This window comes from Neodiprion pinetum, chromosome 4 (assembly GCF_021155775.2).
Source record: "Neodiprion pinetum isolate iyNeoPine1 chromosome 4, iyNeoPine1.2, whole genome shotgun sequence".
Lineage (NCBI taxonomy): Eukaryota > Metazoa > Arthropoda > Insecta > Hymenoptera > Diprionidae > Neodiprion > Neodiprion pinetum.
In genome coordinates, this window is record NC_060235.2 from 2,998,849 (window position 1) to 3,012,314 (window position 13,466).

A 13,466-nucleotide genomic window follows, 5' to 3' on the forward strand; every position below is an offset into this window, starting at 1 on the left:
CTGCTTTAGTCAATGAGCTTCCCCCTGACATGTTAGCTGTGGGCTAGTCTACAAATGTCTGCGCAGTGTCGCGAAATTTTCATAGATTTATTCGTGAAACAATGTGACGTTGTGCTAAAATGGTGAAAATCAACAACGACGAAGAGAGTTGGAATTTGTGATAACTTCTCATCCAGCTTCAATCACTTCGCGAGCTTTGCGTAACTTGATCTCCTTCTCTTCACTAATTTTCGGATGGATTTTTGACATTCAAACTCAACCACTGTACAACTACAACTAGTACGATTTTTATTGAAAACAAAAAAAAAATTCTAGTTATTTAATTATGAAATGACCATTCCTGCATTTGTAAATGTGACTTACTGATAGTGAGATTAAATAGTTTACTCCCGCGAGTGAAATATGCCCAGCGATCCATCTACCGCATCGGGAGGGAAGTCCAGTGGTAAAACGAAGAGAATTTCAATTCCTCGTGTACAAAGTAGCACAGATACAGAACTGCAATCTCAGCAGAGTCAAGCCGGCTCAACTCCTCTGCAGCCAACAGCCCTGCATTATGTCAGCTTTCGTTCCGATCCTGATGATGGAGGTGTCCCGCAGTTTTTACGCTCGAGATTACACGAGGCGTTTCAGCAAATAGAAAAAGAGTTCGAGATGTTATACACAGAAAATGTTGGCCGTAAGTAGATCTTGATCTATTCCGGTTATGCGACACTGATTACAGCACTGCGGATTGTTGTGAAAAAAGTACTTATATCATTAAATTTGAAATTTCAGTTCAAGAGAAGGTAGATGCATTAAATGAAAGATTAGAAAGAGAATGTTATGGTTCCGGAGAGCGCAGTTTACCTCCTGGGGATCTAACGGATTATCCGGACACAAAAAATCTTTCCAAACAAAAATGTAAGCATCCCATTAAGATTGAAAAAAAATATCGCGGCTTGTTAATCACTCGACTTAGTGTATGTTAACATCACGGTATGCGTTGCAGCGATGGGTGGTGGCTCTGCCCAGAAGGTGAAGACTTCGCACAAGCTGAAGGCTCAAACCAGCAAGATTGTTTCCAGCTTTAAGAATCCCACCATGTCTTGTACCATGCAGAGGGAATACGTGGGGCACAGAGACGGGATCTGGGAAGTAACGGTGGGACGATTAGGTCAGCCAATAATAGCAACAGCTTCCACGGATCATACTGCTCGTGTCTGGGCCATCGACAGTGGTCGTTGTCTCTTGCAATATACAGGTCATAACGGATCGGTTAACTCCGTTAGATTTCATCCGAGCAGAGACCTGGCATTAACTGCAAGTGGAGATTGCTCTGCACATGTTTGGCAAGCTGCGGTAAATTGGGACCAAGCAAAAAAGCTGCCCTCTTCGGAGGAAATTGCAGGCATGGTTTCAGACAGGACGACAACAGGCGTTGGGTCTATAGATGAACAGGAAGAACTGCCCACTCTGAGGACACCTGTCAGGGAACTATTGGGTCACTCAGGTGTTGTCATAGCCGCAGATTGGCTACCAGTGGCAGAGCAGCTAGTCACAGCATCTTGGGATAGAACTGCTAACCTGTATGATACGGAAACAGGCGAAGTCATTCATACTCTGTGTGGGCATGACCAGGAGCTGACTCATGTTTCAACCCATCATGTTCATAGGCTGTGCGTTACGTCCAGCAAAGACAGCACTTTTCGACTATGGGACTTCAGGGAACCAATACATTCAGTGTCGGTCTTCCAGGGGCATACGGAGTATGTTTTTTATACATCAATTTCAATTTCTGGTTGCTCATTTCTGGAATATACTTAATTATATACTTTGTTTCCTTTTTGATGAACTTTCATTATTTTTGTTGGATATTTTCCCACAGAACAGTAACATCTGCAGTATTTACCAGAGAAGATAAGATAGTATCAAGCTCGGACGACCGGAGTGTTAAGGTCTGGGAGCTGCGTAATATTCGTAGCCCATTAGCAACAATCCGCGCAGACAGTGCTGCTAACAGATTGGCCGTTTCGAGCAGTGGTGTAGTAGCTATACCGCATGACAACAGACAGATCAGACTCTTTGACCTCAGTGGGCAAAGGCTGGCCAGGCTTCCAAGAACGAGCAGACAGGTATATGGCGATGAAATATTTCATAATACGTACATATCATATTACGTCACTTGTCAATTTTCCAATGGAGGTTTCTTACGGTTAATAATTGGTATAGATCGTTGGGTTGCACTGTCTTTTAATCGGTGTCATTTATTTCACTAGGGTCACAGGCGAATGGTTTGTTCGGTTGCTTGGGCAGAGGATGGAGGTATCTGCAATTTATTTTCGTGTGGTTTTGACAGGCTGGTATTAGGCTGGAGCATACTTCCAGTTAAAGACGTTTAGTAAGGATTTTAGTTCACGTTTATTGGACCATGGCATTTATCGCCGTAGAGTTGGCAGTATTGGTAAAAGCTCGATGTATCCATGTAATATTGGCAGTAACATATCCGTACGCTAGTATCCCACCAGCCAGTCCAACCAATGATCCGCTTCTCCCACTTTCGCAAACCACTGCAATAAGTCTCTAATTATTTTATTGTATCATATTATTATGTGATGTTATCAATCATATCCTGTAGTGAATAAAGAACTAAATACCTCAAGAAGAAGTACACTTGCAACGTGTTTTTGATAACACATAATAATGAAACGTATTTTCTCTCAAATCACCTGAATAAGCCGTTAGGAGACATAGTACAGTGTATCCATGTATCAGAGCATAGTGAGGATCTGGAGAAATGTGTCCCCAGACCATATCGAGCAATCCAATTAGTTTCGCGCAACCCCCCACAGTCAAAGCCCTTCCTAAATCAAGAGCACTATATTTGATAGGTCTGTTCCCTGAAATTAACCACCGTAATTCAGTAACGCCGATTACTGCGCAGAAAAATGCACCAAGTGAGAGTGTTGTATGTAACAACAATATATAAAAGCTTCTTTCTCCTTCATATGCATCCTTGTCATCTCTGTGCAGTGGCAAAACAGTTGCTAATGGCTCCTTAGAGCCGCCCGAAGACCAGATTCTAAATGACTCTCCAAGGACGAGGACAACTATTAGTTTCCAATAGGACTTGAAACCACTATTATACAGTAAATGTCTGTATGCGGACTTGTTCAATAAAACTAGGTCAACCAGAACAATTACTGGATCATACTCTATGTATTTATCTGCTATACTGCCACATTTCTCCTGGAATAAGAAATGTTTGAACAATTGGATATCAGATAATTAATTAGACATCATTAGGTAGTTTTCCAATGGGAAAAAGGAAGATGAAAACACTTACACATTTTGAAACCTTCAGGACACTTGGACTGTACCTTCGATACAATTCATCCACTTCTGCCCCACATTTTATGCAAGTATACATACCGGAATCATAAAAAATTTAAACGCCGATCTACATACACATGCAGGTCTGCCTGTAATGATATACAACAAATATCTTATAATTGCTTACTTGAAAGACCTTCAAATGGTTAATAAGTGTATATGAATTGTGATAAGAATTAATGTACACACAAGTAAAACACGTTCCCTCGATCATGCTAAGAGATCATGCTATTAGAATCTGTATCTGACCAACGACATAAACGCATTTGATATAACGTTTTTTTTTTAAGAGATAGGCGTCACAGTTTCTGGAGTTAATTACTAAATTCGCCAGGGCATAGATCGCTTTGAGCGTAATCTGTCGTAACACATCTTTTGGCTGCCTTAGAGACTTTGATGGATATTTTGTTCATGTAACATTTTCATGACCCTGAACTCAGCCACACATTTCTGATGTGCATAACAATGATCATTAGAAATATCCTTGCCGGATGAGTGAACACCAGAAGAAGAATGTGGATAGGTGAAAGTTGGTTCTAGGAGTAATATCGAGGCCCTCAAGGCCCTAAGATAAAAAAAATCCGTTATGTGCGGCCATTTTGAGTGGTAGTAATGGTGGGGAACTTGAAAAATATTTCTCTACTGCCTCGAGGACCACAGATAACTGTACATCAATTAGTCCCAAATATACGATCGAGCAAGTAACACGTTACACAGCCATGGCCTCTAAGATGACCTTAACATTGCCAACTGGGCAAGTTATGCCAGCTTTGGGATTTGGAACTTGGCAAGTATGTATAGTAGCTCCCATAAATTATTTATGTGTTAGATCTTGTATAATATCTACCTACATAAATGTGAATAATTACAAGCGTCACATGTTATACATTTTGAGTCGATTATGATTGGATACAGCAAAGAAGGACTGCACATACAAAGAATATTTATTTTGTTTAACACGGATTTAGAATAAATTTTTGAATAATCGTACAGGCGACAGATGCTGAGCTAGAGGTTGCACTAAATACAGCTTTGGAAGCAGGCTATAGGCACATAGATACAGCACCAGTATATGAAAATGAACATGTAATTGGTAAGGTACTTCACAAGTGGCTTAGCTCTGGAAAACTGAAGAGGGAAGAACTGTTTGTTGTATCCAAGGTAAAAACAACTATTATTTACATGTAAATAGAAATTGTACACAAAGTTGTATCAACAAGAAACCAAAATCTCGACCTTGTGTTCTGTAATCAAAAACTTGTACCGTAAGCCAATGTTTAAACACTTAAAGGTTCCCCCTGTCGGAAATCGACCTTTAGGAGTAGAGAAATGGATTAAAAGATCTCTGAAAGATTTGCAATTGGACTACTTGGATCTTTACTTGATACACACACCGTTTAGTCTGGAGGAAGTAAACGAAGATTTACATCCAGTAGACAAGAATGGCGAAATTAAACTTGACAAAAGCACAGATCATTTGAAAATATGGTTAGAAATGGAGAAACAAGTTGAGGCTGGTCGCGCAAAAGCAATCGGTCTTTCAAATTTCAATATAAAGCAGATAACGAAAGTAATGTCAGCATCAAAATTACCAATCTCTAACTTGCAGATAGAACTGCATGTTTACTTCCAACAAAAAGAATTGGTAAGATTCTAGTTGAAACTAATGCTCGAGGGTACCTGCATTGAACTATATATCATAATTATTTTCGTAGGTTGATTTCTGCAAAAAAAATGGAATCACAGTGACGGCATATTCCCCGCTGGGATCGAGAGGATTGGTCAAACTAATGGGCAAGGTAGATTCTCTGCCCGATCTGTTATCGAACCCGGTAGTTGTAAAAATAGGGGAACGAAGAAAAAAGACACCGGCTCAGATTTTGCTTAGATACACACTTCAGAGAGGAATAGCTGCTATTCCAAAGAGTACCAACCCAGACAGGCTCAGAAAAAATATTGATTTATTTGATTGGGAACTTGCGCCTGAAGATATGAACGCACTAAACGCATTGGATCAGGGAGCATCGGCCCGGGTTTGCGACTTCGGGTTTTTTAAGGGTATTGAAAAACACCCAGAGTTTCCATTTTAAACATGTAAAGCTCATTTAAGGGCTATAACACATCTATGCACTTTAAATTGTAGGTTTATTCACGTATGAATATTGAATTCATTGTGATGGTAAAGGATATTGAAATAAAACACTAAATTTGTCAAAAGCTTGACTTGTCTTTTAAGTATAAATACTTTCGTGGGATAAAACATGTGTACAAAATTACACACGTATTCAATTAAGAGGTTATATTATTTTTGTGTGTACGAAGAATATTTTAGAATTTCTTGGGTTCATTGTCAGACACTGGAATTTAGAATAAGATGATACTACCTTAGTTGTTTTCTGTGAGGATAACTCTTAGATCAAGGCTTGTAGGCATTTACTATTTGTGGATGCTTGAACACAATTAAGGCTGCTGTAAATAGGGCACTACACCGGGCAAAAGATTTCTAACCTAACTTAACTTTGCAGCAATTAATGATTTTCTCGAATAAGATTTCACCTATCAATGGAAGATAATTATGTTCGCGTGATCGTTATACAGCATGCGAATTCGTACAAAACAATTGAATAATTTATCGCGTATTACAATTGTAACATTTGTGCACGTCGCGACTTTTCAGCACGGCACGGTTCAACATCGGTATTATGGTATGATCGGTATTACCTCTCGAAATTTCAAGATGGCATTCTCACAAAAGATTAGGTCGATATGTTACGTCGCAGGATCGATTCGAGCACTATTCAAAAAATCGCGAAGATTCTCATCAATCGATTCCTCTCAAAAAATTATATGGTGCAACCTGGTGCACCAAATAATTGATTCTAGCACTTTTCAGGATCGAGAAAATTTTGGACAATCGGATATTTGCGTTGACAAAGAAGAAAAAAAGTTACAGATTCAAAATCAGTACAAGGAGCATGTTACATTATTGTTATTAAAAAAATGGTTGTTACAGAATGTGAAAGCACACTTTCTCGTCAGCACATTATATATACAGTTTACGTGTCACACTCACACATACAAAATTACACAAGGCATTAATAACACAGGATGCACCGTAATCACTGAGTAAACAATGTTTTCGAAATTGATGCACACGCTAATTACATTATGTGTGCAATTCTTATATATTGTAACATGGAGGCGTGAAAGTAAAAATAAACTGAATTAAAATGATGAAATTCCTGTCTATATCTAATCGGTGGAAACTTATTTCGGCTTAGCAGCGAATTTAGCTGCTATTTGTTTTTTTTTTTTGTCAAACTTGTTGAATTTTTGTTTTTTTTTCTTATCAGCTTTCTGCCCTTGAAAACCACCACCCGATTTGCTGCCTGGCTGCTCACTCCCTTTTTGCCTCTGTTGTTCACCTTGTGAACGCTTCTGTTTTGCCTCTTTCCTCTGTTGAGCATTCTGACTATTGTGCGTCTACAGCAAAAATACATGATTTAGCAACATTACAGATTGTATACTATGGTCAACATACGTATATTGTTATGACAATAAACAATACGAGTGGATGTTAATTGACACAATTTCATGATGAATAGAACATGAAATAATCGCATTAATGACTGTCTGATATATAGAATACTCACAGCTACTGCAATTGGGTCAGAGTTGTCTTTGTGCCTTTTTGGTGCACTACCTTGAATCTGTTTGGAATGAGACCTTTTCTGACTTAACGGTCCCTGTTTCTTGTCAGACGAAGATTTATCTGTGCATACATTCACCCTAATGACTCGATTGACAAGAGTAGTGCCATTAAGCTTGAGTGCTAGGGCGACTGAGTCGGCATTTTCGAAATTGATGTATCCAAAGCCCTTGCCTATTTTGGTTTTCTTATCTCTGACAATTCGTACAGATACAATTTTACCACAATCCGCAAAGTGGGACCAAATAGAGTTGTCATCAATTTCTACAATAAAAAATATGATATTGAAATGAATAAAATGAGTTACAAAAAAAAATAAAGTGACAGTAAATCTCTTCATATATTCTATGCATTTTTTGTTTAAATTATACTCACTGAAAGGCAAATTGCCCAGGAAGACAGCCTTTTTTTGGTCAGGTTTAGGACCGTTGCCTCCAACCAAATCAACCCTCAAGAAGTATTCATTAAACTTGTGTCCATTCATTGAAAGAGCTTTCTTTGCTGCATCATCAGCATGGTATCTGATGTATGCATGCAACGAGGATACAACTGGATGGAGTTGGTCTCTTTTAATAACAGATAGCTTCTTTGAGGTTTTACTATCCTTTCCAATGCCTCCTCTTATTCTGATTACCTCAATAGTTCCAAACTTTTTGAACAGTTTTATCAACTGTTCTTTTACCACATCTTTGGGAAGGTTTCCGACGTATATCGACCGTTTATTTCTGGCATCAACTTCTTGTGGCGTGAGTTCTTTACCCGAGTCATCTGCAGATTTACCATCTGCCAAATCTTCATCGTCGTCATCTTCCTCCTCATCATCATTTTCAGAATCATTTTCTAGCATGGAAAGCTTAGAAGTTTCCGTGTCGTCTTCAGCATCATCGCTATCCTCATCTTCTTCATCATCATCGCTGTCCTCTTCTTCATCCTCGTCATCGTCCTCCTCAGCTACTACTTTCTGTTTTTTGATTGGTGAAGTATGATCTTCATCCTCCTCTTCATCGCTAATATCCTCGTCGTCATCCTCCTCCTCGTCATTATCAGTGAAATCTTCGTCGTCATCATCATCAGCTAGGCTTTGTCCCAACAAGGCTTTCAATCCAGGTCCAGAATCACTGACGGAATCATCTGTATCACCTTCACTACTAGAGTCTTCCTCTTCTTCCTCTTCCGCATCGTCGCTTTGCTCAACGCTTGGCTTAAGTCCCTTAAACTGTTTGACTCCTTTGTTGACAACCTCCTCCTCCTCTTCTTCTTCTTCCTCTTCCTCCTCCTCCTCCTCCTCGTCCTCCTTCTCCTCCCCTTTTTCCTCATCACCATTGTCGTCAAAATCCGAATCATCATCATCCGAATCTTCAGCTAGACTGTTGCCCAATATATCGATGATGCCAACATCTTCATTAGATACTTCATCCCCCTCGGAGTTACTGTCAGCCTCCTCATCACTAACATCCTCGTTTACTTCAACACCTTCGTTGATATCCTCATAATAAGTATCAGAGTCTTCCTCCTCATCTGAGCCATACACAACACTTTTCCATTGATATCTAGGAAATTTCCGAGCCGGCGATTTTCCCACAGGAATTTTTTTCTTATTCCCAGGTGAAGCCTGATCGTTATTCGAAATATTAGGCTTACTGTTACCTTTGGGCTTAGGGGTGTTTAATGGTGTGTTCACCTTTCCTTTCGGTGTGTTGTTCTCTGTGTTTTGATTGCCTTTGCCTTTGGTTGTACCGTTTATCAAAGCGACCTTGCCAGTTGGTGTTTTCTTAAATTTTGGCGTCTTGTTCTTACCAATAGATGTGTTTTTCACCCCTTTCAAATCATCCTTTGGTGTTGAGGCCTGACTTTTCGGCGTCATCGACTTTGCCTTAGTCATTGTAAGTCTATTCTTTTGACTCAAAAATTGCAACACAATCGATAATTCCTTCTGGGATTTCACTGCGAACATTAACATAAATGGGAATCAATTTAAGTAAAAAAATTAAACAGTTTTAATCCTATTGTAATAATATTTTGACGATGAACATATTTATGGACGCTCAAAGTGTATGAATGCCTTTTCTGAAACGCAGTTTGAACTCGATTAATTAAATTGACGGGAATTAGACTGGTAAAATTTCCCGGGAAATTGAAAGAAATACATAAAAATGGTGGTGCCACGAATCACCTTAACGGCCGGCGTTATCGATTTCGAGTATCAAAATGACTGAAAATATTGTCTCAAAGTTCGTATTCGATGAAAGAAGAAATGGATCTGTGTCTCATTGATCGTTGAACGATTTTTTTACGCGGATCTCGCATTAAAGAAACCCGGTACTATAGATTTGCGGCTTGATTAACCTCCTACGTGTGGCGGACGAGAGATATTCTGTACATTATGGAAATAAACATTTTTAACTAAATTAAGTATAGACTTTGAAAGAACTGATGCCCGACTGTGAGGGAAATACCTGAATTGCAATGTTTAGTCAGTACTCACCTTTCGATCTTCGGCTAAAATTTAAACTGATTACTCAAACAACGCTAATCTTTCGACCTTCTCGTGGCCTGGCGGTAACAGGAATCTCAACCTTCACCATTACCTCTTGCACGACTTTGACCGGAAAATGCGATGTATTCGACGCTCGTAGTTTGCGCAGATGACTGCCGCGTCTCCGTGGTATGGTAAAAAAAAAAACTGAAGTGACCTGGATCACCGTCGGTGTTAGTTCCACATCAGTGGCGTCGGTAATGGCAGTGCCCTGCATTAATTGTAAACCTAGGCCATTGACTGAAAAATACAGGGATAGTTATTCTTATGGATTTTGGTGTGTAAAACGGCACTTCACAGAGATAATGGTCTTAATTCGTCGTTAACATTCTCTATTTAGCGTAATTACGCTGACAGAAGCGTTGACTGAAGAATATAAAGACAGTTGCCCTAATGGGCTTTTGTGTGACAACCGAAAATCGTCGTGCGCTTACGCCCCCTGAGATGTTCCAACGGTAGAGTTGACAACTTATTGCAGAACATAAGAGAGTTACCGATTTCGACACGATGCTGGCTGCATTCACCTTCCGAGCAACACAGTCTTCGCAACGGTAAGCCCAAGCCAGTACGTATCCTCTGTGTACTTACCGACTTGTCGGTGATACAAGAAATTAATAATGAGAACAAACTTCTTCCGAAATTCGTAGCAAAACAGTGATTTAATTGAAGTATATTTACCCGAGATCAGAATGTATACATAGATTATAAATGATGATAGATCAGATGCAATAATGATGCGGAGACCAAAAAGTATATTTGTATATGCGGTCCATGTACGATATTGATATTATATGATGCATTTAGGACTAATACGTGATGTATACTGTAAATTTTATAATTTTCCAGGAGACAAACTAGATTATCTACAATAATACGGCTATAATATGAAAAGAGAAGAATTATTCATTTCGAAATGGGATTCTATTCGACACGCGCTCGATGTATTCCATAACATTAGTATTCATAATTATTCCAACAACTTTTCATTTGCTCTCTTGATCTTGAATTTTCGAAGGCATGGAATCAAAACGCTGATTTAGCTAGGCGCAAGTGAAGTATCTACGTTGAGTAATTTTGATCGAGATGAAATGGATGCTCGGTATCTGAGAGAGTATTTAACGCAGTGTAGTGATTTAAAGATCTAATAAGGTGATACGGAGAGAAACGACGAAGCTTCATAAAACTTCAAGTGTATTTGAATACACATTTAAAAGGTACGCGCAAAATTTTTTATCATCCAACTGTCGCAGTACGGCAGCGTTATTCGCTGACCCGTTGACTGACGAATATATCTTTAGTCAACGGCTGACCTTCGAAGGGCCTAGCCGCTTGAGTCTATAATCGGCAGGAAGGATAAGTGCGTATTTCTTGTGTGAAATGTGAAAACTAACATCATTATACATCATGTCATATCATATCATCATACATCATACATCATCATGCATAGTATTAAAGTTCGAAACCAAAGTTTGGATGTCGGATGTTCAGAAAGTGACGTCACCGAAAAGTTTTTTTCTCTTGACATCATCGATCCGCTTGAAAATCTGCTAGCCGAATTCCTCAGTCTGGAAACAACAGCACAGCGGACGGATAAGAATCGCGCTCCGCAGATTTCAACTACCGGGTTCTCTACTTCCTGGATCCTGCGCTCCGGGTCCGTTTCCTGATGCAACTTGACTTCCGGGACAAGCGCTTCGTAATTTCTGCGCTCCGGGTCCACTACCTGCTAAAACTCGACTTCCAGGACAAGCGCTCCGTAGTTCTGGCTGTCCAGGTCCTTGACCTAGTGACTTTTGACCGTTGGGACTAATTTTCCGTAGTTCTGGCTATTCAGGTCCTCCACCTGGTGGATCTTGAGATCTAGGAAAAGCGCTCCGTAGTTTTGGCTGTCCAAGTTCTTGATATGGTGACTTTTGACCAAGCGCTCCGTGGTTCCTGCGCTCCAAGTACGCACCTGGTGAAAATTGACTTCCAGGATAACCGCTCCGTGGTTTCTGCGTTCAAGTTTCGCTAGCTGGTGTAGCTCGACTTCCAGGACAAGCGCTCCGGGGTTCCTGTTTCATGTTTACAATAGATTATTTAAATTCATTTTTCAATGGGGTAAGCCTTACTGTTTTTTTGAACGAAAAACCTTCAGTCTCCGATTCGATTTTTATGACCATTGACTGACTAATTGGACCCGCAGGAACTCAGGAAACGCAGCGTAAGGAGCGTAGGACCAACAGCAGAAAAAGTACGAAGGAAACAGCACCAGCTGAAAAATATCAGAAACACTGGTTCTGGTTTTTTGGCTGTAACTTCTGATCCGTCATTCGCAGCGCATTGGGACTGCGCCAAATCGATTCCTCTCGCGAAACTACGTCGGCATAGTGCATGAAAGAATTTATTCCGGCACTTTTCAAAATTGCCCAATTTTTCGCAAAAAACACGAAAGGGTAAGCCTTACTGTTTTTTTGAGCGAAAAACTTTGAGTCTCCGATTCGCTTTTTATGGCCACTTGCTGACTAATTGGACCCCCAGGAACTCGAAAACGCAGTAAAAAGAGCGCAGGACCAACGGCAAAGAAAGTACGAAGGAAAGAGCACCAGCTGAAAAATATCACAGACACCGGTTCTGGTTTTTTGGCTTTAACTTCTGATCCGTTGCTCTCAGCGCATTGGGATGAAAATTTTCGCCAAAAACGCAAAGGGGTTAGCCTTACTTTTTTTTCATTTTTCGACCAAAAAATTTTTGGTCTCAGATTCGATTAGTATGACCCTTTCCTGACTAATTGGAACCCCAGGAACTCAGAAAATGCAGCGAAAGTAGCTTGGGATCAACAGCAAAGTAGTTACGATGCAAAAAGCACCAGCTGAAAAATGTCAAAAACTCAGGTTCTCGTTTTCGGCTTTAACTCTTCGCACGTTGCTCGCAGCGTATCGGGACTGCGCCCAATCGATTTCTCTCGCAGAATCACGTCGAAATAGTGCATGAAACAATTTATTCCAGCACTTTTCAAAATCGCGAAAATTTTCGCCAAAAATGCAAAGGGGTTAGCCTTACTTTTTTTTAATTTTTCGACCAAAGAATGTTTGGTCCCAGATTCGATTAGTATGACCCTTTCCTGACTAATTGGAACCCCAGAAACTCAGAAAAAGCAGCGAAAGTAGCCTGGGATCAACAGCAAAAAAATTACGATGGAAAAAGCACCAGCTGAAAAATGTCGAAAATTCAGGTTTTCGTTTTTTGGCTGTAACTTTCGATGCGTTGATCGCAGCGTATTGGGACTGCGCCCAATCGATTTCTCTCGCAAAATTACGTCGGAATAGTGCCCCAATTAATTTATTCCAGCACTTTTGAAAATCGCGAAAATTTTCGCCAAAAATACAAAGGGGTTAACCTTCCTTTTTTTTTGACCAAAAAATTTTTCGTCTCGGAATTGATTCGTATGACTTTTTCCCGACCGATTGGACCCCAAGGAACTCAGAAAACGCAGCAAAAGGAGCGTGGGATCAACGGGAGAGAAGATACGAGGAAATAAGCACCTGCCGAAAAATGTCAAAAATTCTGGTTTTCGTTTTTTGGCTGTAACTTTCGATGCGTTGATCGCAGCGTATTGGGACTGCGCCCAATCGATTTCTCTCGCAAAATCACGTGGGGATAGTGCATGAAACAATTTATTCCAGCACTTTTGAAAATCGCGAAAATTTTTGCCAAAAATACAAAGGGGTTAACCTTCCTTTTTTTTTGACCAAAAAATTTTTCGTCTCAGAATTGATTCGTATGACTCTTTCCCGACCAATTGGACCCCAAGGAACTCAGAAAACGCAGCAAAAGGAGCGTGGGATCAACGGGAGAGAAGATACAAGG

At 40.0% G+C, this 13,466-nt stretch overlaps 4 protein-coding genes across 5 annotated transcripts; 2 read left to right on the forward strand and 2 right to left on the reverse strand.

The window, feature by feature from the left end:
- The first annotated feature begins 12 nt into the window (after positions 1-12).
- Wdr37 (WD repeat domain 37) lies at positions 13-2,647 on the forward strand. Its single transcript, XM_046620121.2, has 5 exons — positions 13-679; positions 778-903; positions 992-1,748; positions 1,868-2,114; positions 2,259-2,647. Exons 1-5 carry the CDS (start codon positions 403-405, stop codon positions 2,379-2,381), a joined length of 1,530 nt encoding a protein of 509 aa, XP_046476077.1. The 5' UTR covers positions 13-402; the 3' UTR covers positions 2,382-2,647.
- Arv1 (ACAT-related protein required for viability 1) lies at positions 2,213-6,087 on the reverse strand. 2 transcript variants are annotated; one of them, XM_046620133.1, is made up of 4 exons: positions 5,757-6,087; positions 3,326-3,461; positions 2,709-3,228; positions 2,213-2,549 (listed from the first exon to the last, which is right to left on the reverse strand). In XM_046620133.1, exons 2-4 carry the CDS (start codon positions 3,407-3,409, stop codon positions 2,401-2,403), a joined length of 753 nt encoding a protein of 250 aa, XP_046476089.1. In that variant the 5' UTR covers positions 3,410-3,461; positions 5,757-6,087; the 3' UTR covers positions 2,213-2,400. The 2 variants fall into 2 exon arrangements, with proteins under 2 accessions (XP_046476089.1, XP_046476090.1); XM_046620134.2 differs by lacking the exon at positions 5,757-6,087 and adding an exon at positions 3,562-3,752.
- LOC124216057 (aldo-keto reductase family 1 member A1) lies at positions 3,942-5,589 on the forward strand. Its single transcript, XM_046620127.2, has 4 exons — positions 3,942-4,163; positions 4,366-4,533; positions 4,664-5,017; positions 5,088-5,589. Exons 1-4 carry the CDS (start codon positions 4,092-4,094, stop codon positions 5,460-5,462), a joined length of 969 nt encoding a protein of 322 aa, XP_046476083.1. The 5' UTR covers positions 3,942-4,091; the 3' UTR covers positions 5,463-5,589.
- A 250-nt stretch (positions 6,088-6,337) lies between the features above and the next one.
- LOC124216050 (RNA-binding protein 34) lies at positions 6,338-9,726 on the reverse strand. The gene is made up of 4 exons (XM_046620118.2): positions 9,567-9,726; positions 7,457-9,025; positions 7,026-7,345; positions 6,338-6,855 (listed from the first exon to the last, which is right to left on the reverse strand). Exons 2-4 carry the CDS (start codon positions 8,961-8,963, stop codon positions 6,640-6,642), a joined length of 2,043 nt encoding a protein of 680 aa, XP_046476074.1. The 5' UTR covers positions 8,964-9,025; positions 9,567-9,726; the 3' UTR covers positions 6,338-6,639.
- Positions 9,727-13,466: the final 3,740 nt, after the last annotated feature.

Bases quoted from the DNA above. Each gene is read 5' to 3' on its own strand.
- Wdr37 (XM_046620121.2), top strand. From the start codon at position 403: ATGCCCAGCGATCCATCTACCGCATCGGGAGGGAAGTCCAGTGGTAAA. The intron at 680-777 runs GTAAGTAGATCT...TTGAAATTTCAG, and splicing joins ATACACAGAAAATGTTGGCC to TTCAAGAGAAGGTAGATGCA. The intron at 2,115-2,258 runs GTATATGGCGAT...TTATTTCACTAG, and splicing joins TTCCAAGAACGAGCAGACAG to GGTCACAGGCGAATGGTTTG.
- Arv1 (XM_046620133.1), bottom strand. From the start codon at position 3,409: ATGTATACTTGCATAAAATGTGGGGCAGAAGTGGATGAATTGTATCGA. The intron at 3,229-3,325 runs GTAAGTGTTTTC...TTCTTATTCCAG, and splicing joins TCCTGAAGGTTTCAAAATGT to GAGAAATGTGGCAGTATAGC. The intron at 2,550-2,708 runs GTGATTTGAGAG...GACTTATTGCAG, and splicing joins TCTCCTAACGGCTTATTCAG to TGGTTTGCGAAAGTGGGAGA.
- LOC124216057 (XM_046620127.2), top strand. From the start codon at position 4,092: ATGGCCTCTAAGATGACCTTAACATTGCCAACTGGGCAAGTTATGCCA. The intron at 4,164-4,365 runs GTATGTATAGTA...ATAATCGTACAG, and splicing joins TGGGATTTGGAACTTGGCAA to GCGACAGATGCTGAGCTAGA. The intron at 4,534-4,663 runs GTAAAAACAACT...AAACACTTAAAG, and splicing joins AACTGTTTGTTGTATCCAAG to GTTCCCCCTGTCGGAAATCG.
- LOC124216050 (XM_046620118.2), bottom strand. From the start codon at position 8,963: ATGACTAAGGCAAAGTCGATGACGCCGAAAAGTCAGGCCTCAACACCA. The intron at 7,346-7,456 runs GTGAGTATAATT...TTTTTATTGTAG, and splicing joins CCTGGGCAATTTGCCTTTCA to AAATTGATGACAACTCTATT. The intron at 6,856-7,025 runs GTGAGTATTCTA...TTTTTGCTGTAG, and splicing joins CTGACCCAATTGCAGTAGCT to ACGCACAATAGTCAGAATGC.